Here is a 23,517-nt window from a genome sequence, read left to right as displayed (position 1 = left end):
AAATGCTAGACTCCTGGATTCTTTTATTATGACTCACATCTATTAGGAGGTAAACAATGCGGTGAGTCGGACTGCATTATATGTGGCCAATCATACAGGAGTTACCTTTTGGGATCACCGCATGTCTCTTCTTCTCTAAAGAAACTTTTGTGAATTGAAGGCCCAGGCTGATGAATGATTAGATTTGGGTCTAATTCTGAGATCAAAAGCTACTGAGATTCAACTCAACCAACACCCAGTCCTATACATCAAATGCCATGAAATAAAAAAATTTGAAGCAGATTTTTAGAATTATTCAAAACAACAGGCTTTCTTGCTTGAATTATCTTCAGCGTTGCACTAGCTGTCCCACCAATCAAAGTGCTCATAACCATCCATCGCAGGCACATTTTTTAGGTAAATCATAGACTCATTGCTGCTGATGAGGCCTCATGCAAATATGGTGGCTTGATGAAAGACCTTCCACTTCTAAAATTAAATATCCTATTTGGATTGGCAAAGAACCGACTGTTTGAACAAGTCCTTAAATCCTATGATATGTTTAGTTGAAGAACGTTGGGTTTTGTAATAGAAATGAGAATGAGTAGCTCCAAATTCAGTTATTTGGTTATGGAGATTTTCATTCAACTTTAAAATCCCATTCAACTGGATGCATTTAAAACAATTGATTTTCCAGAAGCACATATTTGTTTAATTAATTTTTCAATATATCTTTTGGTTTAATTGATTTTTCGATTCCGATTTTTATTGACTAAATATATTAAGAAATATAGTTGTATCGATTTTTATTTCAATCTATTTTGATTCCGGTCACAAACTAAATACAAATTTGGATTTCAATGTAGTGAAGATGTTCAACTGACGAAGAGGGGGGAAAAAAAAATATTAGTCCCACTTGTCCACTAACATAATGGAAAAGGCTCGAGACCCGCCCGGAAGTCAAAACCCTACTTCAATAAAAGAAATCAAAAAGCCCCCTTAACAAATGCACCAGAAAATCTCCAAGATTTTCTAGGTTATTATATACGGATGAGGCTCTCCCATAATTATATACAATAGAGTCAGACTCCGGTTTGTAAACGAGACCACTGAGGGACACAACCGGAATTATTCCGCATAGAGAGGCAGATATGCGCGACGTCTTCTGTAGGCCAGCTTCATCTGATGGAAGAAGGCTCGGCCGATTAGATGAATCCAGAGAGCTCGACCGGGATGAGATTGGACCACCTCTTGACCCGAAATATTTGGAAGATAGGCAGTGATGGAATGGCCTTTCAGACCAAACATGTGTATAGAGAGACAAACGAGGCCGTGAACTGGATTGCTGCTTACGTGGCTAACCATGCGGGAGGTACGCTGTGGATGACCGAGGGAGAGTTGTCTAGAACACTTCGAGATATTTTATTTTCTAGTTTTACTGGGTGTGTTCGTACTAAGTAGTATGAATTGCCCGCTTCAGCAACAGGAAAGAAAAAAAAAAGCCAGCCGGAATTGTTGCCCTTGCCCATGTTGCCATTAGGTTGTCTGGTCCAAGCTCGAACAGCAGAGAAATACACGTGTCTAACCCACTGAGCTTGGGTCCGTTCGTGGGTGCCGGTTCCATTCGTAACCCAATCGGTTCATTCAAAGGCGATTCCATCTCCGGTTCCCCATGCGGCCACCGTGGTACAAACAGTGTAGGGGATAAGGTCCGGCCAAGGCCTATTCCCCCTCTCTCGCTCCCAACCCAACGTCTGCCTTCTGTTTCTCTCCATCTCCTGGAGTTCCACCTTCTATTTGGAATATCCCAAGAACGATCAAAGAACGAAGAAAGATCTAATTTTTCTTATGGGCTTCGACCGAATCCTCTCTCCCTTCCCTCCTCCTTCCCCTCGCGTCCCTTACTGAGAGTAGAAGCATCCGTTTTTTTTTTAGAAGCCGAAGCTAAAGCAAGCCATGTCCGGAATCGCCGCTTTCCAATTCAAACCCTTTACTACTTTGTCTCGCGCGCCGACCGCCTCCAACCCTATCAAGCCCTTCTTCCATGCTGTCTTTCTTGTTGGATTGCCCAAGAAACGAGTTCGGTCTTGCGGGCCCCCTTTTGTTACCAAGGTAGCGGTGGTGGCACGGTATGGCAGCGGTTTCCGTCCCGGCCCAAGCTCCGGTGATTCCAGGAGGTTCCGGCGTGATAACCGTGTCGCCGATCCTGACTACGATCCCGCCCTCGATCTTGACCGGGTCAAGTACGAGAACTCTATTTCGGCTCCTGATTTTGTTTTATTTATTTATTTTTTTGAACTTCTTGAAATGATTCATCTCGGTCTTGTTTCTATATCTGCATGTCTGTTAAAACTTTCTTTGAGTAGGGTGAAGTTGATATTTTTATTGCCAAGATTTCGTCTTTTGATGGAAATATTACTGTTTTGAGGTGTGAATGTTGAGAGGCGACTAGATGGTGAACTTTTTTGTTTGTTTGTTTGTTTTCTTGAATTAATAGACAATGTACAATTAGTTGTTAATGGAGATGCTTTGCTGTGATGTGAATTCGGAAGAACTGGAATTATTAGTTATCCGAGGAGAGAGTATTGTTAAGCGCAGAAGATAGGGATGGATACTTCTTTTAATCGGTGTTCCTATTGTGGGTCAAGTGCGTGTCTGCTCTGTTGATTAACTAATTGGTTCTTATAGAGATAACTGAAATAATTTATCTGATTGTTGCTTCTAGGCCTGCATGCATGCTGAAGTTTTCTTTGGGTAAGGCAGGGTCCGGTTCTTGATCATTATGAGCTTGATTTCTTGTTAAAAAGAGTACCGTTTCAAGATGGATAAGGTAGTTTATGCTTTTTCCCCTTTCCCCTGAGAGGATATATTTTTTCAAGATTAAATTTCAGAAGTGGTGGAATCAATGAAGTACCTTAGGCAAAATATGAAATCTAAATGCAGAAGAGGGGAAGAAGGTTTTTTTTCTTTTTTCCCCTCTATTGTGGGTCAAATATGTGCGCTCTCTTCTTATGCATGCTTTTGTAGCTGAATTTTAAGTGCTTTGCTTTGTTTTGTTTTGTTTTGTTTGTTTTTTTTTTGAGATCTTTGAAGTAATTTAGTAGGGTAGTGATTCTAAATCTGTATGTTTTTATTTATTTTTTAACTCTCTTTGAGTCAGATGAAGTTGAGATTTTTATTGTTAAATGTTCTTCTTTTTTTTTTCTTTGTTGAAGTCCTAGCATCTTGAGGTGTGGGTGTTGAGGGATGGATAGGGCAGCGAACATGGTTCTATCTTTGCCTGAAAGAATACATAATGTGAAGAATAAATGGTTGTGAAGATTAATTTGTGACATGAGACCGTTTGGAAGAAACAGAAACTATGAGTTATCTGAGGAGAAAAATAAAAGTTGGAACATAAAAAATAAGGAAGATGGATATTTTGGAGATGTTCAGGCTGAGAGGCCTTCACCAAGCTCCACTTAAAATACTAGAAACTTCTCTGTTCAACATATGATTGTGGAAACCTAAGTTTAGGAAAGGTACACTGGCATATGCTCTAACTTTGGAGTCATGCCCAGGAGAGACAAACAGTTCTCTGTTTTCTAGAAGATTTTGTCTAACAATCATAACTTAATTGCCGCACCCGCTGCATCACCGAAGGAGGGGGGACTTCTTTCTTGAATATAGCATCACCTTTGGTTAGGTCTCAGCAAAGAGCATACTTCCAACAACAATTAAAGCCTGAGTGGGAACAAAACAATGCCTCTCTTAATCCATCCTGCAGTATTACAAGGCGCAATAAAAGATGAGAATCGGCATTTTTGTCAAGTAGTTGCGATATTACCAGAAGGTGCTAGAGCACACTAAGTGCTATGAAACCAACATTTCCCTTCATTGATCTATTGCCTGGTATGTTTGCTGGTATTTCTATGTTTATCAAGATGCCTTTATGCTAATTCTTGCTGTATAAACCATATATGCAAGAAGGACGTTCTTAGAACCAACGTTTGGAAACAAACCTCTCCATGGATTTAGTGGCAGCCTAAGTCTTAGTCTGCCCTGGACTTGGTCTGGTTGCTTGCTAATCCATGGGACCTTCTATCTCTAAGCTATAGATTATATTTGCTCCTAGAATCTTTAGTACTTATCTGAGCATGTTTGTACAAAACCTTTGTTCAGTTTAGAAATAATTCCTATTGAGTACTTAGCAAAGATGACCCTTTTTCTCTTGGTATTTAACGAAGTAATTTGTTAAAACATGATGTACATTCTCAAAGTATTTTATCTGTATTATAGAACTCTTTTTTATGGGAAACATCTCGGTATTATTTTGTTTGATATTGCATCTTCTCTCTCTCTCTCTCTCTCTCTCTCACACACACACACACACACACACACACACAAAAATTTCATTCCATGTGAAACCTTACTTCTCATCTGTTCCATTCATGTATTTCCAATTTTTTGGTTCTAGGTCATCTTCTGTAAGGCTATTGGATGAGCAACAGAATATGGTTAGTCTTCCATTCTGGTATTTCTTTCGGTTTTGTCATATCTTCTACACTTTCCAAGGGTCACTTTGCTTTTTTGCAGATTGGTGTAATGTCTAAAAGTGAAGCCATGCAAATGGCAGATGATGCTGATCTAATTTTGGTATGTGTTATTTAGTAAGGAAAACTATATTTTCATACATTTCAGTGGAACTAAACTCACCTGGTTGATGTTATAATATCTTATCGAACAAATTGTCAACTAGGAACTTGATTGTCACATTAATGAACTTACAGGAATACATCTGTAAAAATACAGTAAATGCTTCAAATTTTACCAGCTCCATTCTTACAAAGATGTGAAAAATGCTGACTTCTCACTGTACTCCAAGATTTCCTGACATTTGGCTTGTAATTTATCTTGTTCTTGTTGCATGAAATTTATGCTGTAAGTTTTGGGCATGTTAGAGGGATTTGATTTGGTTGACTGAGAACTTAAAGATATTGAAACTAATTAGTATTTAATATTTGAAACTAATTAGTATCTGGTATGACATTTTGTTGGCTTAAAACCTCCATTACTCCAGCCAAGGCCAGATACCATTGTTCATTCCAGAATGACCAAGGTAATTTTGTCCTGCATAACAATTTTACCACATAAGAAACAAGAATATAATAAAAATTAGATTACTAAATTATTTGACAACGCATCTATAACAATCTGGGAGATGAAATGCTTAGATTTCAAAGTTAGTTAAAATTCCCATGGGCTAATTTTTCTCCTTAGTTTTTGTGATACCACATGCCACTGTTGTGAGATATAGGGAAAAACATCTGCTGGTCCCTAGTTTAATTGTTTAATGAAATAGTAGGTTAGGCTTAGATGACCCTTTTGCAGTACTGACTCCCAAGTTCCCTGAAATTTTTTTCCTATTACCCCACACAAGTCCTTTCTACAAAATTTGATTTTGGAATTCCAGCACCATTTTGTAGTGATAGGGAATGACATGGGAGACTCAGAAAAAATTGCACTAAAACTCAAGGATGGTTGCTATTGAAAAGGTCAAGGATCAGCCCTACCATTTTAATAAAACTAGAGACCTGCAGCTACTTTTTACCTTAAATATGCTATTGAAAAGGTCAAGGTTCGGCGTCTCGGTACCGGACTCTATATTGTTACCATCCTATTACAGTATCGGTGCATCATAGTTCGGTGCATCATGGTTCAGCGTACCGAGTGTTGGTACCTATACGGTGCCATGTACGGTGCAGTGCCACGTTCCAAGTGTCGATACAATACAGTGCCATGTACCGGTACTATATGGTGCCACATAACGGTTTAGTAGCGGTACGGTACGTTATACCTCGTACGGTACGGTGCGCCTCGTATGGTACGATACGTCCGGTACATTACTGTACCAACCGATACGGCAAACCTTGGGTTATACTAAGTTGTATGATGGTGAAATATTATCAAAATTAGGTTGGTCCTGATATTGGTTAGTGGTTCCTTACTATAAGAAACAACAACTGCAATTTGAAGATTGTACATGCAGATACAATATGCAAATGATACTCCCGATATCTTCTCTTCCCTTGCCTCTCAACTTCAGGGTGGTCATATACCAATAGCTTGCTTGGTAGGAAGGAGGAACTCTGGTGATCAGGGGATTTGATGAAAGGGAGAGGACAATAGTAGTGTTTAAGCAGCATTTAGTGGTGAAAGAAGTGGATATGTGCAACAATGATGATTGCTTATATCATGAAACAACGTTTTGAAGTTTTTTGACATTTCAAAGTGCACTAACCCAACTGAAACACACCATCAAAAGAACTAGGGGTATGTTTCAGGTTTTTCCATTTTCATATTAGCTCATGCCTGTGATGACCAATATCCTTCTCTAGAATGTTTGGAAGTAGGCTTATACATGTTCAGATGTCATACTACAAAAGATCTTAAACATAACATCTAGTGTGAATGGACTTTTTTCTTCGTATTTTTAGTTTATTAATAATCAAATAGAATAAATCCTTCATTTTCAAACTGAAAAAATACAGAATGCAAGAATTGCAGAAACTGAAATTCCCTACCTGATATGTGACTCCTTTTGCAGGCAATATTGTCAGCAGATGCAGATCCTCCTGTCCTCAGACTCTTTGAGAGCGCGGATTACAAGTATGTGCTATAGGATAATAAATAATTCCTTTCAGTTGCTATGCAGCTGCCTCAAGTAATTCATTGGTTTTTACATCTTACATGCATGTTTATTGACCACGTACATGCTTAAATCTAGTAAATAATTTTACATAATAGTCCACAGCTTTACTTTAACTGCATTTGTTTCTGAATATCCTTGAGTGTATATTGGGATAATGATATTATAAGTCGTAGTGTCTAAAGAAGCTTATTCTGGTTTAAGAATATTGGCATGTGCGTTGTAGCTCTTCAGTATCATTTAACATGGTGTCTGAAAAATCTTGCTAACAGAAAACATAAGTATGAACAGCAAAAGAAGAAAAAGGTGCAACAGAAAAGATCTGCTGGTGAATTTCTCATCCCTTGAGTTTTTTTTATTTCTTTCCTTTTGCACTATCTTTGTCTTCAGTAATCATCAATCTCATGACAATGTGCTGCAATCTTACACATGCTTTATTATTTTCAGCAAGCCGTGTGGATATCAAAGAACTCAAAATGGGGTATGAATCAAATTTTCAAGCTGTATGTAAAACATATTTACAGTTTCATTATGCCTCCTATTGTCATAATTTGTTTTTCTGTCCATTATTTTACTGATGCTATAACACTAATAAAACAATCTATCTAAATTGAACAATTTAAATTTGACCAAGCTATTTCTTTTAATGATGAGTTTTGCCAATTATCATATTCTGTGGTCTTCCATATTGCAGTGTTTTATATTACATATTGTAGATAATGAATTGAACATAAAGTACAAAATATTTATACCTCGAATCTGAAGAGGATCTGATAGTTAGGTCCAGTCGAGGTTGATGGACAATCAATTATTAGGAATAAGATTAATTGGGATCTGCATATTTACATTTACTATCTGCATGTGAAACTTCATATTAAATTTTAGGAAGATGCGGAACTACATAATAGTCTCTCAGCTAGGATCTACCTAGCCACAATCTCTGCCAGATGGTTATTTTTCTGCTCGCTGAAGCTAGATGGGACCCAATAATTATTTTAGGATTTTGATAAGAGATTATGTGAGGATAAATTTTATATCTCATCAGGAAGTAGGTCAAAATAATAGATCTTTCATCTTAGAAGTTTGAAGGATTGTCGGCATAATTTTTAGGGCTTTTCTTGCATATATACCCTTGCAAATATGTCTAATTATTTATTTATCCTTTAAACTTCACTATTTGCATATATACCCCTAAAATCTTCCTGTTTTTTCAAGGATATCCCTCCTATTAGATTTTTGACCAACATTGTTAATAAATAAATGCTTTGAGTATAAAATAACTCTATTGCCCTTTTGCATTAATTTTCCTGAAAGATTATGCAAAAATATAACTATTTACAATATAAATTAAATGTTAATTTTTTTCAAGGATATCAATGAGCAACAATAATAGTATCTTTTTACACTTAAAATGTTATTATTTATACACAGTCAGTCAGAAATCTTACTGAAGGGGTATCCTTGGAAAAACAAGATGATTTGAAGGCTATATATGCAAATAGTGATTTGCAAAGGCTAAATATGCAATAAGCCATATTTATAGGGCTATATATACAAAAGCTCAGACTGTGATGTTCTGTTTTGTTTCTCGTGATCTTCAATTTGAGCTGATATGCTGATGTAGATCACAATGATAGGCTGGTTCATTAGGGTTCTCTTGGATGTTTTAGAAATTCCTATACTTCAATATGATTTAGGAATCAATTATCCATCTAGGTGAGTCAGCTGCCACTTGAAGGTATGTCTAATTACCCACACTTCCATATTTGGTGCACAAGTATTTGTTTCCAAGTTGAGTGAACTCTTGCAATGTCCACAGCGGTTTTAACTGATATGATCATTGTGATTTTCAAATATTATCTGGAAGTGTGATGATGGGATAATCATTATTTATGATGTCTTGTTTGAGTCCTACTAGGTGCCTAGGTTTTGGATGATTGCAGAAGTTACATTGCAAATGATCATTATCTGAAAGGATCTTAATTAGAGTTTAGAAGTATTGTTTTATGCCATCTTCCTCTCCAAATTTATCCAGAGCACAGCAGTTGTTTGGGTTCAGGTTGGTTTCGGCCTATCCATAAGCAAAACCAAAGTATATATGTTAGACCCAGATCCAAAAGTAAAACCAAGTTTACAACCCTATAGCCATACACAATAGTGGATCAAAAAAAATACTAAGATATTGAGTAGTAGCTGGTGTTCAATAAGCTATTTTCTGTAAATTTTTGAACTACTTTCTCAGGTATCTTAATGCAAAAATATTACCTCATAACTTGAGCATCATTAACATTGTGCCAAAGAACTTTATGGCTAGAGGTGGAAGATGCCTTTAATTTATGTCTCAGTTTTTTTCTTTTTCATTTGAGAGAGGAAATATTTAAGGGGGAATTACTTTCCCTGCTTAATTGATATGACAGGGGTTGAGAAAGTTCTTGCTACTGTACCCACCTAATGGTTTTTAGTATGGGGGAAGCCCTCCATACAAGTATAGATCATGCGCCGTATCCCTTAAGTAGTTTATGTTAACAACAGATTTATCTTAATCAAGGGTGGAGCAAGGAGTGTGTATTCCCCCCTGGCCCAATAAAAATGCCGATACACCTTTCCCCCTCCATTAATTGTACAAAAAATAATCCCCCTGTCTCCCCCTCTTTTTCGAGCTTCTATTTTTAGTAAATTGAAGCTGAGACCCAATTGAGACTAGTCCCACCAAAGATCCAATCTCTCCAATAAGAGAAAAAAAAATGCCCTGTTATATAAAGGAACTACTCTTTAGGGCACCATTGATCTCTCTTTTTTATTATTCTTAGGTGAGTGGAGTCTAGACCATTGAATTTTGAGATCTAAGTCCTGGCATGACCTTGTGGAGTTAATTTTAGACCTCAGTCATTGTTTGGAGTCAAGTGGATCCAAAGCCTAGTTCTGCCCATCCTTAAATAAAAGAAGATTTGAAACAGGACGCTTTCTTGTATTTGGTCTGGTTTCTCTCAAATTGAAATCAATCACTCCATGAGTATCATCCTCACAAGCTGCTGAATCTGCTGTCATCATTTGAAGCTTTCTTAAATTTGATATTTCTCTATTTCTTTTTCATTTTTTTATTTGTCATAAAAGCCTTTATGTTTTTTTTTTTGGGAAAAAGGGTCGAAAGGGATGTCATTACCTTGCAGTATGGGATATGGTTGGTGCTGCTGTCAACTATATTGCGTATCTCATCTAATTCCTAAAATAGGCAATCATTTCATGCTAGAATAGTGTAGCCTTGAGGCTGATTTTTCCTCTTTACTTGAGGGGGAGGTTCTATAATTTCGCATGTTAAAATTTCAATCTTAGAAACTTAAGTAGTCCTTCAGTAGATTGTGTCCTTCAGATCATATCCTTAATTAAAGAAACTTGTTTCCTTAAAAATATGATTAATTTTTCCAAAAGAGAAGTTTATAGTTGATAAGGAAATTCTTTCATTTAAAAATTTTGGATCGGTTTTACTATTTGTCAGAGTATAGCTACATATTAGCTCCATCGAACTTTGCATGAAATTTGTGAATGATAAAAGGTTAGTTCAGCAATCATTGGTTAACTAAAAATACTGCTGCCTACATATATATCCTGGCTCTGACACTGACGTTAATGTTAATCCAATAATCATCATAAGATTCTTGTTTGGAAAAAAAAAAATCTAACCCGCATAGATAGCATGGATCTTTCCAATTTTTGTAATCATCAAGCATCACAATGCCAAGCATATATGAGGTCTGATGGAGAGAGGTGGAATAAATAAGAATTAAAATACAGAGAACTTGTGATAAGGAGCTTGAGGTTGGCAGAGAAAAGCGCAGGGTGATTGCAAATTTTTAATTGTGGTCACTTGCAAGCGTAAGGAACAATCTATGATTTCTAGATCAGGGTAGTTATTGAAAGCATTGCACTTGCTGCATGTGAGCTCATGTTGCCTTGAGTGAAATTGTTGACTTTTCTTCATGGCCTGTCTTATTCTATTCAACTATCAGTTATCTGTAGTGCAAATCATGAAAACCAAATATGTTAATTGTGACCTTCACTTTTATTCAGCGAAAGTGATGGGCAAGGAGATTTCTACACCTTACGACTTTGTTTACCAAAGCTCTGGCATGACAAATATATACATATGCATGGATGCATACATGCAAGCATGCATCTTGTAGGGCATTGGTTGCCAATTAGCGGACCCTTAAAAGTCATGATTCTGTCTAATTAGGTCTTCAACTATGATCAATTAAGATACAGCGTGTAATACTGATTGGCCATTAATAGAGTTGCCGCCCTTTTTTTCACCTTAATTAGTGGCTGGGCCTGTTGGGGGCAGTAGAGACTGAAAATGACCCCTTTTCTCCCATTTCTTTGTGCATATGTTCATATATGACTTTCTTAATACTGGTATATTTAGTGCCATGCATTTTTGCCCTTACATATTTGTGCTTATAACAAAAGTTGTGGCTAGATATATGTATTATTGTTTCATTACAGGTATAACATTGATTCTCATGATTATTCTGTGAGGCTGAAGGCTGCTCAAAAGTTTCTTAAAGATGGAGACAAGGTTGATGAAGCTTTTTTTAGCATAAAATTTTTTTATCCCACCTCTTGTATGATTATTGCCAGGTTAACATATCAGATTTTCTTCAGGTAAAAGTCATTGTGAACTTGAGAGGCCGGCAAAATGAATTCAGGAACATTGCTATTGAACTTATTAAGCGTTTTCAGAGTGATCTTGGAGAGGTAATGATTATGTGGAGATTTACTCAATTACTCGATAAATGTGCTACATGTTCGTTCCCATCTCTTTCATGTCTCTTTAAGATGTTTTTTTACTGTTATCACTTTTATTTTTGAGAGCTAAACTACATTATTTGTAAACCCTATATAAATAAAATAAAGTTTTATTCAAAAATTATATAGCAAGGAAAGCAGATGCCCTCATCTCACAAGTGACACCATTATTTTCAGCAAGACTAGATTATCAATTATGAGCCTTAACATGATCCAGACAAAGCAGTGAGCTAGGTTTGTATGGGAAACCTGGCCCAATATAGTGGTTGCTCTAGAAGGACCCAAAAGTTGATGAATTATCTGTTGTCTATACAAAGATCATTGTGGTTAATTCTTCTCACCCATTATTTATTATTATTGGCTTTTGAAAGGACTGAGTCCTTCAAAACTCTAGAGAGGCGACCCATTTATAAAATCATGGATCTTGTATGCTAAAGTCGCCATATCTCTTTGACCACATTAACATGGAAATTGCTAGGAATTTCATGAGAAAGCAACATATTTTAAAAAACACATGCTCCAGAAGAATAAAAAAAGCCTGATTAAAAAGTTGAATCCAGGATTCCTTGTATATGCTTTTCTGACAAGTAGGCTGCAGTCTGACAGTAAAGTGATAAGCCAACCAGTCCATAATTACTTACCCCCCTCCATGTACCATTTATAGAATGAGCTTATGTTTCAGAATTTCTTTGGTTAGTAATTCACCATTCGATGTGTCTGCTACTGGTAAAAGTTGTCTTTTCTTCTTTTCTTCCCTTCTTATTTGCCAGCCCACTTGATTCCACAGCCTTTTTTTCCTTCATATTTTCACTGAACCAGATCAAAAGCTTATGTGTCATCCTCTGATTTGATCACCATTTGGCATTTCTAGATGGCAACTGAAGAGAGCAAAAGTTTCAGCGAGAGGAACATTTTCATGGTACTCATGCCCAATAAAGCGGTTCTACAGAAAGCTCAGGAGCAGCCAAAGAAGAAGGAAACACCAGTTACAGAAGTTTCAGCAAGTGCCTAATTGAGTCAAGGTCGTGGTTTTGCAGTCACATCAACAGGTAATATTCGTCTTTAATTCTTAAGTCGAGATTATATTGTATTACTTATGTTTTCTCTATTATGAGGGAGAGCCTTGGTGCAATGGTAAGGTTGCTCTATTGTGACCTTGATGTCATGGGTTTGAAACATGAAAACAGCTTCGCAATGGTAAGGCTGCTCTTTTGTGACCTTGATGTCATAGGTTTGAAACACCAAAACAGCTTCTCCGTACATGAGGGTAAGGCTGCGTATATCTGACCCTTCCAGAGCCTCACAGCAGTAGGAACCTTATGCAGTGGGCCGTCCTTTATATTTTCTCTATTATGGTCCTGTCCTGGTTTACTGCTTTAGCTTGGTGTTATCAGCATATTATTGTGTCAAAAAATTGTTATTTTTTCATGTATAATAGTTGTGATGTTTTTTTTTACTGCAGATATTTTTCTTGCCTAGATTTGATTGGTAGGCGGAGAGATGATTGCAACATATTACGTTTGTAAATATTTGAGGCAAGAAATTGTAGTAAGGTTTATGTGCAAGGAGGCAATGCTAATTTATTCTATTATCACCCAAAAGCCAAATCATTCTTGTTATGCAATGCACAAATAAACTTCTGGCAATGGTATTGAGAAATCTCATGCGTTTTTCTGAGATTGACGTATGATCTTCTGTAAGGTGGCCTAAGAGGACTTGAAGTTTCTGGCTTTGGACAGGGACTTCATTCATGCGACAGTGAATGTAATGTCTCGATCAGCCCGCACTGTTGAATTACTCTACTCTCGTCTCATGTTTCCTTTGATAGGGAATTGGGCGAATCTTTGTAATGTTAAATGCTGAGGCTCACATTCTTAATAGCAAAGTCTACTTTGAAAGACTGTACATTAGAAGGATAGCTGTAATTTTTTCTTGGTAATCTTCTTTACACAACCTATGAAAGAAGAATGCTATCAGGATTATTAGATCTATGTATTGATTTGGGCATGATGCATCATCGGCCAGGTTTATTTCCATAGTCTTGCGTATCCGACATGCAATGTGCAGTAGCAAATCGTGGTGAAAGGGGTGTGTTAGGACTGCTTATAATGAAATTTCTGTGCATATAGTGATGATGGCTGAAACCCATTGTTCTGAATGCAGTACTTTAGCCTCACCAAGCCCTTACTGCTTAATGGTGCATAAGTTGTTTCATGGGGTTCAGATACCCGGCTGCCATTAGAACTTAAAGGAGTTAGTGGCTTGATCGTTGTCCTTGAACTTTGTTGTTCTTTGTTTCCAGCTTATATTCCTTAACGAGTTTTTGTTGAAATGGAAGCATAAGCTTCTAGAGTAAGATTTGAACAAATATTCCAGTAGAGTAAGAGATTTGAAAATATTACAAGAGAAAATTTTGACAGAAGATTTATAGGGTACTCGCCCAAAAGTTGGAATTTGGAAGTTCTCAGCCACGCCAGTCTGTGCAGTAGGTTGTACGAGTCTCCCGAGCCAAGTGATAGCTATTTGTCACCAACCGTAGAACTTGTGAAAGTTTATGTTAAAATGGAAGCATACGCTTCTAGGGCAAGATTTAAACATAAGTTCCAAGAAAGAAATTTAATGTGGATTGGAATTTTCAGCCACATCTATTTGCAGACTAGGTTTGTTTGTTTAAGGGTTGGGCGGTGCATTTTCTCTGCACGAAAGAAAGATTCACCTTCTTTTCCACGAATCCATTATTAGGTCATCCACTGATAGCTTTGAGATCTATGCAGATAGGTGAATAATGGAGTTGGATTGCATTGAGATCTGTGTGACGGGCGATCCGCTGGTAGGTTTGAGAACTGTGCAGGTAGGTGGATGATAAAGTTGAGAGCACTTAGAGATATGTTCAATGGGTGATCTAATTGTGCATTCTTGTGAAAGATATAACCTCGATCCACTAGTGATGCTCTAAGTTGGCAACTCCTTGTCATTAATCAAATGGATGTGGAAACAAAAAAGCAAAGTAGGTGTTGGGTCACTATGTGATTATCCAGAGAGGACAAGGATTGAGTCCAGCCTCCTTTCAACAAGATTTTCAACAGTAGGATGTTGTTAGTATATGCTTCACATGTTGATGGAGAAGTATCCAAGCAACCACACCCTTTTCCATGTCTTCAGGCGCAAGTTCTCCCAACCCCAACCCCCTCTCTCCCTCTCTCTCTAACAAGCAGCACGGGACCCACCTGATGGCTGCCTCTCTCCCTCTCTCTCTCTAAAAAGCGCACCTGATGGCTGGTGGTCGCAATTGCTGGGCTAATTAGCCGGTGCGCTATCTCATTTTCCTCATGGATTTTAGCTTTCCGGCTCCTTTTCAATGGGCTGATCTTGCCGTTTGTCTCTATCGCCGGGCTCTCGTCAAATCCGAGGATAATCTTCTCCTATTTTTAACTGATTGTCTTAAGACCCACCATAGTTTTGAGCAACCGTGTTATAATTATTTAGTGTATCAGTACTACTTTCTGGGGGGGAAAAATCAATTTATGAGTTTTTGCATTTTGAGTCTATGAACACGATAGTAAAATCATATAACAATCATCATGAGTGCTATCCCATATCATTTTTTTTTCCGTTTAAAATTATTTATCTACTATCTGATACTTCTTTTGATGGAAGGAAGCTACTCGATCTTGAATGCCTGGTGATGGCAGGAGAGTCTTTTAGCTAGAATTGGCCGCTGGTATTCCAGCACAGCTATATTACTCTCTTGTGATGTACTTATCATGTAAGCATGCAAGAACTAGAATATAATACTCCAAAATGGTCTTAGAAAAAAAATAGGGCTAAATATTGCTGCTTTGATGATTTCTAAATGACATAAATAAACTACTCTGGCAATTGTTATATTGCTATATATATATATATATATATATATATATATATATCTTTAGACAATCTTGCCACGGTGGTAAGGTTGATAATGACGAGAACCTAATGCACCGAATTGTTTTATTTTTCATCTTTGGACAGCATTAACCAATCACCCCTTAGGATGGAGCAACACTAAATTTATTTTTGACATATCTATCACATTATTTTAAAAATAAATATTTTTGCACTGCCAATTGCATAAAAGAATAGTAGATAATAAAAAATTAATGAAAAATATCTAATATAAAAGACTTGTTTGATATTCTTCCTGTATTATTATGACCCATAATCTACTTTTGAGACATTCTCTTATTAAAAAATAAAGCCATTAACAAAGCCATACAACCCTAGGTAACTTATCTATGAAGCTCTTCTAGGAGCCTAAATAGGATAAAATATTTGACCTATTTTAACGAATCTGTTTCCTTAAAAGGTTACTGATCTTCGCTCTAGAGTTATTGCTAAAACATGGCCCAAAGTCTAAAAAACAACCTTTCACCTTAATAAAAAAAAAAGAAAAAAAGACCCAATGATGGATGCTACAAAATATCAAAAGTAATAATATGGCTGCCCAACTCGTCTAACTCATTTAACTTGATTTAATTTATTGTAGATCCAATCGATTACCTATTTAATAGAATCATATTGGATTTGGATTGATAGATATTTTAACCTAATTTACATTCAATCCAAACCGTATTTGATCTGACCTGACCCCACTCCTAAACATGGTCACAAAAAGGCCAAGCCTGCGTCAGTTTCTTCCAATGGGGCATGAATTACCGAACTGGCGAGGTGGTCGTCAAGAAAAGAGCGCGCGGGGGGAGATGCGGATTGGAGAAGGGTTGGTTGAGCGGGAAGGGACATGCCCCATAGCTTCACTTAGCGGCAATGGAGACTCTGCAACCAACCAACCTTCGGCAACCAACGCATTAGGTGAGGGAATGAGACCTAAACTGAAGCCTCCTCGCCACCCCACCTTAAAAGACCAAGACTCTCAAGGACCGATCCAAAACCTCCTGCTCCCAATCCGTATGTGCTCGTCATCCAATCCCTGAACCCCGCGCGAGACTCAATGGAAGCAAGTGCGGGATTGGTCGCCGGGTCTCACAACCGGAACGAGCTTGTGCTCATCCGCGGCCATGAGGAGGTATTATGATTGTTTTTTGGATCATAAATACAATTCCAATGAGCAGATATAAACATGATCAGATTAGCTGTTCTTCTCGGAATGTCGTTTTTGGTGGTTTTAATGGTCTGCTTGGTTCTCGATTTGTAGCCGAAGCCGCTGAGGGCGTTGAACGGTCAGGTGTGTGAGATATGCGGCGATGAGATTGGGCTTACGGTGGATGGAGACCTCTTTGTGGCTTGCAACGAGTGTGGCTTCCCCGTGTGCCGGCCATGCTATGAGTATGAGAGGAGGGAGGGAACCCAGCTCTGCCCCCAGTGCAAGACCCGCTACAAACGCCTCAAGGGTCTGTTGCTTCTTCTCATCGCTTGGCATTTAACTCGATAGTACAGTAGCTCATAGTTTTGACAGATTATTCGCATTTCATAGCGCGATCCCAATAGAACATAATCATGAAAGAAGGAATTAATCTCTTGATTTTATTATAATGGCATCAGCCATGGAATCATGGTTTCCTGAAAAATAGAATCAAGAAGGTGATTAGAAGACGAATCTCACTAGATTAGGTTAGAAGTAAGTCACAACGATGTGTTCTTAACGAGTGAGCTTTCTGAAACTTTGAGTGGTTTTTCATCTTTTGTGGATGAACATGTCATGTTTCTAACAGAACTGCTTTTAGAAAACTTGATTACAAAATGTACTAAAATTCAATTTAGTGTTTGGAAACTGTTTATAAGGATATATATAGTTTTGACAAACAAATAATTAAATATAATTATATACCTAATTTTGAATTCAATTAAACTTTTATTCTGCATTAATAGATAGTATAACTAAACTGAGCAATTTAGATATTCTGATGATTACATTTTGTTTCATACAACATCTTGCTGTAGCACCTGGAAAAGATTTGTATGGGCAATTCTGAAAATTAAAAGAAGATGGAAGGCAAGCAATGTTATATTCGTAGGCAGATAATGAGCTAATAAATATTGATTCTCGAAAAATTAAAAAAAAAATTAAGTTTCACAAATCAGTATGGCCATTCTTACCAAGCGAGATGCATCAGAATTGCACTCGGTTCATCCCTTCTATTCAATAAAGGAGGGTGACAACAAGATTTTAAAATGTGTAGGGAGCCCAAGAGTGGAGGGAGATGACGATGAAGAAGATGTCGATGATATAGAACATGAATTCAACATTGATGATGAACAGAACAAAAGGCAACAACAGCTACAGCAGAACAAACACATCACAGAGGCAATGCTTTATGGGAAGATGAGCTATGGCAGGGGCCCCGAGGATGATCAAAGCAATCCTCCTCAGTTCCCACCCATCATAACCAGAGCTCACTCTCGACCAGTAACCTAAACTTCTTCCTCCTTATTTCCTTTCATTTCATTTTTTTCTGTGAATACATATGATTGAGTGTTCTAATGCACTTCCGCTGCATATTGTTTCAGGTAAGTGGCGAGTTCCCAATATCTAATAGTCATAACTCTGGAGAATTCTCATCATCTCTCCACAAGCGTGTTCATCCTTATCCAGTGTCTGAGCCTGGTGGGTGTTGTATTTCTTGTTCCATAATCAACTGCCGCGAAAAGAGGATAACTTAACCTTTATGGGGTTGAGCAGGGAGTGCAAGATGGGATGAGAAGACAGATGGAGGGTGGAAAGATAGAGTGGATGAATACAAATCAAAGCAAGGCCTTCTTGGAGGTGACCCAGATGACGACCCTGACATGTCCATGTAAATCTCCAAAAAATTGTTCCACTGTATGTTTCTCAAATTAAAAAAAAAGAAACGAAGCAGCAGTATGATAAAATCTATAATGCAGGATGGATGAAGCAAGGCAACCACTATCACGAAAAGTATCGATAGCTTCGAGCAAGATCAACCCATATCGCATTGTGATCGTGATCCGTCTTGTGGTACTAGGCTTCTTCCTGCACTACCGAATTCTCAACCCAGTCCATGATGCAATTGCACTGTGGCTCACATCAGTTATATGTGAGATATGGTTTGCCTTCTCATGGATTCTTGATCAGTTTCCTAAATGGTTCCCAATTGATCGCGAAACTTATCTCGATCGCCTCTCTCTCAGGTGACCACATTATTTCCCACTCTTACTTGAACACATTGTTATTTCAAACTTGACAGATCTGGATTTGCTGCAGATATGAGAAGGAAGGTGAACCTTCATTGCTTTCTCCTGTGGACATCTTTGTTAGTACAGTGGACCCACTGAAGGAGCCTCCTCTTGTCACTGCCAACACGGTGCTATCAATCTTGGCTGTGGATTACCCAGTGGACAAGGTGTCATGCTATGTCTCAGATGATGGTGCATCGATGCTCACATTTGAATCCCTCTCAGAGACTGCTGAGTTTGCTAGGAAATGGGTACCTTTCTGCAAGAAATTCAACATCGAGCCTCGGGCTCCCGAAATGTACTTCTCTCAGAAGGTTGATTACCTCAAGGATAAAGTCCAGCCAACTTTTGTTAAGGAACGGCGTGCAATGAAGGTTGATTAAATCCATATGCTGCAAATTTCAGGATTGCATACTATATCATGCATATTTAGGATTATGATCAGTAGTCCCTTAATTTAAGGAGACCATGTTTTTTATGGTACTGCTTACTTACAAGTCATTACAGTCATTTTCTTGAATTTGTAGAGTGATAGATTCAGGATAAATAGATGATACTAAGCATATCATGTTTATTTTGAGCTAGGTCAATAACTCTGATTTTTTTTTTTCATTTTGAAGATAAAATAGCTTTCATTTAAATCTTTTTTTCATTTTGTCTCCTGCATTTAGCTTGAAACATTTATCACCTACACATGATATAACATTTCAATATTGTATTTTTTTCTCTTCTCGAGCAGAGAGAATACGAGGAATTTAAAGTGCGTGTAAATGCTTTGGTTGCAAAAGCTCTGAAAGTTCCTCCTGAAGGGTGGATTATGCAAGATGGCACCCCATGGCCTGGTAACAACACCCGCGATCATCCAGGCATGATCCAGGTCTTTTTGGGCCACAGTGGTGGTCACGACATTGAGGGTAATGAGCTTCCTCGCCTTGTTTATGTCTCTCGTGAGAAGCGGCCTGGATTTCAGCATCACAAGAAGGCTGGTGCCATGAATGCTCTGGTATGATAAGATTCTGAGTCTCTATTTTATGATGTGATCATTCAGTCGAGTTCATTCATCAAATGGTTTTCTAAGTTCAACACATATCAAACGAATCTAGAAACCTAAAAGAAATGAAAAATCATCTGAACTTCTCTTTGCTTTTCTTTTCAGATACATTAACACATGATCTATATAATTATGAAATTTTGAAAGCAATTTGAGTTCGATTTTGGACTCTATAGTTGAGATCTTCCAACTCTGCTAATAACTGGGGTGCTTTGTAGGTCCGTGTCTCTGCTGTGCTCACAAACGCACCCTTCATGCTCAATTTGGACTGTGATCACTATGTGAACAACAGCAAGGCCATTCGAGAGGCAATGTGTTTCTTGATGGATCCACAGATTGGAAGAAAAGTGTGCTATGTCCAGTTTCCCCAGAGGTTCGATGGCATTGATAAGCATGATCGATATGCCAATAGGAATACCGTCTTCTTTGATGTAAGAAGTCTAAGCTGCAATCTTCATTTCCTTACAACTGATCATCGAATCAAGATAACTGAGCATAAGCATCAATTTCCATTATTGTTTTTCAAAGATAAGAGGAAATACACTGAAATCTGATGACTATTGCCTTTTTGCAGATAAACATGAAGGGCCTAGATGGAAGCCAAGGTCCAGTGTATGTGGGTACCGGGTGTGTCTTTAGGCGACAAGCCCTCTATGGTTACAATCCTCCTAAGGGCCCCAAGCGTCCAAAAATGGTGATCTGCGACTGCTGTCCATGCTTTGGACGCCGCAAGAAGCTCAAGTACTCCCAAGGTGGTTCAAATGAGCAAGCAGCAGATGGAGGTAGGCCAATCTAAGCCTTCAGTGCTGCTTCTCATGTTAGAGTAATTAATTTGTGCTCAAGTAATGTGGTTTACTTTTTATTCTGAAGTGCTCCACTCAAACTAAAATAGAAGCATTTCATTACTGAATAACAATTAGGGCTCGGTGACGACGACAAGGAGCTGTTAATGTCGCAGATGAACTTCGAGAAGAGATTTGGGCAGTCAGCTGCATTTGTGACATCAACTCTAATGGAGGAAGGTGGAGTTCCTCCCTCATCAAGCCCTGCAGCTCTGCTCAAGGAAGCCATTCATGTCATCAGCTGTGGCTATGAAGACAAAAGTGAATGGGGATCAGAGGTAACAAATAAATCACCTGCTTGATGGTAATCTACGAACAAAAGTGTAACCCAATATACAAGTCTCCCGCGATTGCGGCATCTAGGGAGGGTCAAATGTATGCAGCCTTACCCCGCATGGTGAGAGACCGTTTCCATGTTTTCAATGTGCGACCTTAGGTCAAAATGAAGCTAACTTACTATAGTGCCATGGCTCACCCCTCATGGTAATCCATGAACAGAAGCAGCAAAAGTCTAGAACAACTTTCCAGGAGATAAATTTAACTAATTAGGCATTTGAATTAGGCTATAGCTTGCATGCTCATTTGCTGCAATCTGAATCCCTGGTGACTTGTTGTTTATATTGTGCAGCTGGGTTGGATCTACGGGTCGATCACAGAGGACATTCTCACCGGGTTCAAGATGCACTGCCGGGGCTGGCGCTCCATCTACTGCATGCCAAAGAGGCCAGCATTCAAAGGGTCAGCCCCAATTAACCTCTCCGACCGGCTGAACCAGGTGCTCCGGTGGGCGCTTGGCTCGGTCGAGATCTTCTTCAGTCGCCACAGCCCAGTCTGGTATGGTTACAAGAATGGGCACCTCAAGTGGCTTGAGCGTTTTGCCTACATCAACACCACCATCTATCCCTTCACCTCTCTCCCCCTCCTTGCCTACTGTACTCTTCCTGCCGTCTGTCTACTTACCGGAAAGTTCATCATGCCGACGGTTCGCATCTTCTTATTTGTTCTCTCCAATCTGATCTCTCTTGAATTCCAACTTCCGAATGTTCATGGTAACTGATGATGCTATCTCTGCTAATTATCCAGATTAGTACATTTGCCAGCCTCTTCTTTATTTCACTCTTCATCTCCATCTTTGCGACGGGCATCCTTGAGCTAAGGTGGAGCGGAGTGAGCATCGAAGAATGGTGGAGAAACGAGCAATTCTGGGTCATTGGTGGCGTCTCAGCCCACCTTTTCGCTGTCATTCAGGGCCTGCTTAAGGTTCTGGCTGGGATAGACACCAACTTCACAGTCACCTCCAAGGCTACAGATGATGAGGATGAATACGGGGATCTCTACGCCTTCAAGTGGACTACTCTTTTGATTCCCCCTACAACTTTATTGATCATAAATCTTGTCGGGGTTGTCGCAGGGATATCGGATGCCATAAACAATGGGTACCAGTCATGGGGACCTCTCTTCGGGAAGCTGTTCTTCGCCTTCTGGGTTATTGTCCATCTCTATCCATTCCTCAAGGGTCTCATGGGCAGGCAAAACAGGACCCCTACCATTGTCGTCATCTGGTCCGTGCTCTTGGCTTCCATTTTCTCATTGCTGTGGGTTAGGATCGATCCGTTTGTGATCAAAGCCAAAGGTCCGGATGTCAGGCAATGTGGAATCAATTGTTGATCCATCTTCTCTGCCTACCTGGAACTGCTTGTGCTTTCTTCTTCATCAAACGAGTGACACCAATGTGAAATTTTGTATTATACATGAACTGGATTTTCTTTTCGTATTGAGATTGCTTAATTGCATTAAAAAAAAAGGCATATTGAGGTTGCTCGAAGAATTTTGCTAGAACTGCTTGATGTAGTTGACGCGTGTTTGGTATCTTAAAGTGTACATTGTTGATTACTTTGACAGAAAGAGATAGAGAGGGAACAAAAAAAAAAAAATCTTCCTCGAACTCCCCATCAATCTTACTAGCTAGAGGTTTGTCTGTCAATTTATGTTGTCCATCCTGGCATGGTTGGCAAGTCATATTCACCTCCGTATCTTTGCTTATAAGATGACTAATATTTCTCCATCTTAATGTATTTAATAGTCTTCCATCTCTGAAATCATCATTAGAAGTGAATGCCAATTACTTCTGGTACAATGTTCCTCATATAGACCTCTTCAGCAGAATTAACTGGCAACCGCTTTGTGCATTTCATTGCCCAATGCATTATGCAAGATAACATGCATGGTTCAGATACAAGGATCAGGTATGGATCACACAAACCTGGACTCAGACCCATGCAGCTGTCCAAGGATCTCCTGAGCTTGGACCGGACTCAAGGGGACCTTAACGAACCTCACCCGACAAATATCAGTGAGGCTTGAAGTAGACACCATCCAAGGAAGAACCCTAACAAATGACCACATAATATCTAGGTCCGCTTTTTTTGTTTGGTAAACAGAATTTATTAAACCATTATAGGATAAATACAACCATAGGCATCAGAAAAAAGAAATATTTAACATATCAGTGAGGATATCTACAACAGTTGTCTACAAAGCAGATAATGCCATCCAGTCTGCAAGTGTTTCAGACTCTTGCTTCAAATATTCTAAATGCAATTCAATTTCGTGTTAAACTTTTGGTCAAGTTGGACTAGGACTTGCTCCACATGGTTCAAATCCATTCAAATTTAATCAATCACAAGCACCATGATCAGCCCATGGTCAGCCTCCATAAATCTGTACTGTAGTATCCCCTAGTCCATATAGGCCATAAGCTAGGACTCCTCTGATACTATTTGTCACAATTTAAGGCCTCACCGAGAAGGACTAGAAGAAAAATGTTATTTAGGTTCCTTGACCCTATATAAATATGATGCAATTCAATCTATATGAACCACCATTCGAACTTTTCTCATCAGATCGACTAGTTCTAAGATCTATCCAGTGCATAACTAATGTGAGACTAAACACAGTCC

General features: G+C 38.6%; 2 protein-coding genes across 4 annotated transcripts; both read left to right on the top strand.

The window, feature by feature from the left end:
* Positions 1-1,658: 1,658 nt before the first annotated feature.
* On the top strand, positions 1,659-13,453 carry LOC103707442 (translation initiation factor IF3-2, chloroplastic). Of its 3 annotated transcripts, XR_005508681.1 has the most exons (11): positions 1,659-2,222; positions 4,436-4,475; positions 4,555-4,614; positions 6,566-6,627; positions 6,940-6,995; positions 7,115-7,148; positions 11,171-11,243; positions 11,330-11,422; positions 12,345-12,522; positions 12,705-12,740; positions 12,936-13,453. XR_005508681.1 is itself a non-coding variant. In XM_039119517.1 (10 exons), the coding sequence occupies exons 1-9, from the start codon at positions 1,936-1,938 to the stop codon at positions 12,483-12,485; spliced, it is 846 nt and encodes a 281-aa protein (XP_038975445.1). In that variant the 5' UTR covers positions 1,659-1,935; the 3' UTR covers positions 12,486-12,522; positions 12,936-13,435. The 3 variants fall into 3 exon arrangements, 2 of the variants coding, with proteins under 2 accessions (XP_038975445.1, XP_038975446.1); XM_039119517.1 differs by lacking the exon at positions 12,705-12,740 and having other exon boundaries at positions 12,936-13,435; XM_039119518.1 differs by lacking the exon at positions 12,936-13,453 and having other exon boundaries at positions 12,705-12,928.
* Positions 13,454-16,201: 2,748 nt separating this feature from the next.
* LOC103707441 (cellulose synthase A catalytic subunit 9 [UDP-forming]) lies at positions 16,202-22,450 on the top strand. Its single transcript, XM_008791932.4, has 13 exons — positions 16,202-16,535; positions 16,665-16,860; positions 17,650-17,876; positions 17,978-18,074; positions 18,150-18,264; positions 18,353-18,619; positions 18,693-19,038; positions 19,404-19,667; positions 19,934-20,146; positions 20,290-20,497; positions 20,636-20,835; positions 21,186-21,539; positions 21,641-22,450. The coding sequence occupies exons 1-13, from the start codon at positions 16,461-16,463 to the stop codon at positions 22,223-22,225; spliced, it is 3,147 nt and encodes a 1,048-aa protein (XP_008790154.2). The 5' UTR covers positions 16,202-16,460; the 3' UTR covers positions 22,226-22,450.
* Positions 22,451-23,517: the final 1,067 nt, after the last annotated feature.

Source organism: Phoenix dactylifera, unplaced genomic scaffold (assembly GCF_009389715.1).
Source record: "Phoenix dactylifera cultivar Barhee BC4 unplaced genomic scaffold, palm_55x_up_171113_PBpolish2nd_filt_p 000564F, whole genome shotgun sequence".
Classification (NCBI taxonomy): Eukaryota; Viridiplantae; Streptophyta; class Magnoliopsida; order Arecales; family Arecaceae; genus Phoenix; species Phoenix dactylifera.
This window is presented reverse-complemented; position numbering and strand designations above follow the sequence as displayed.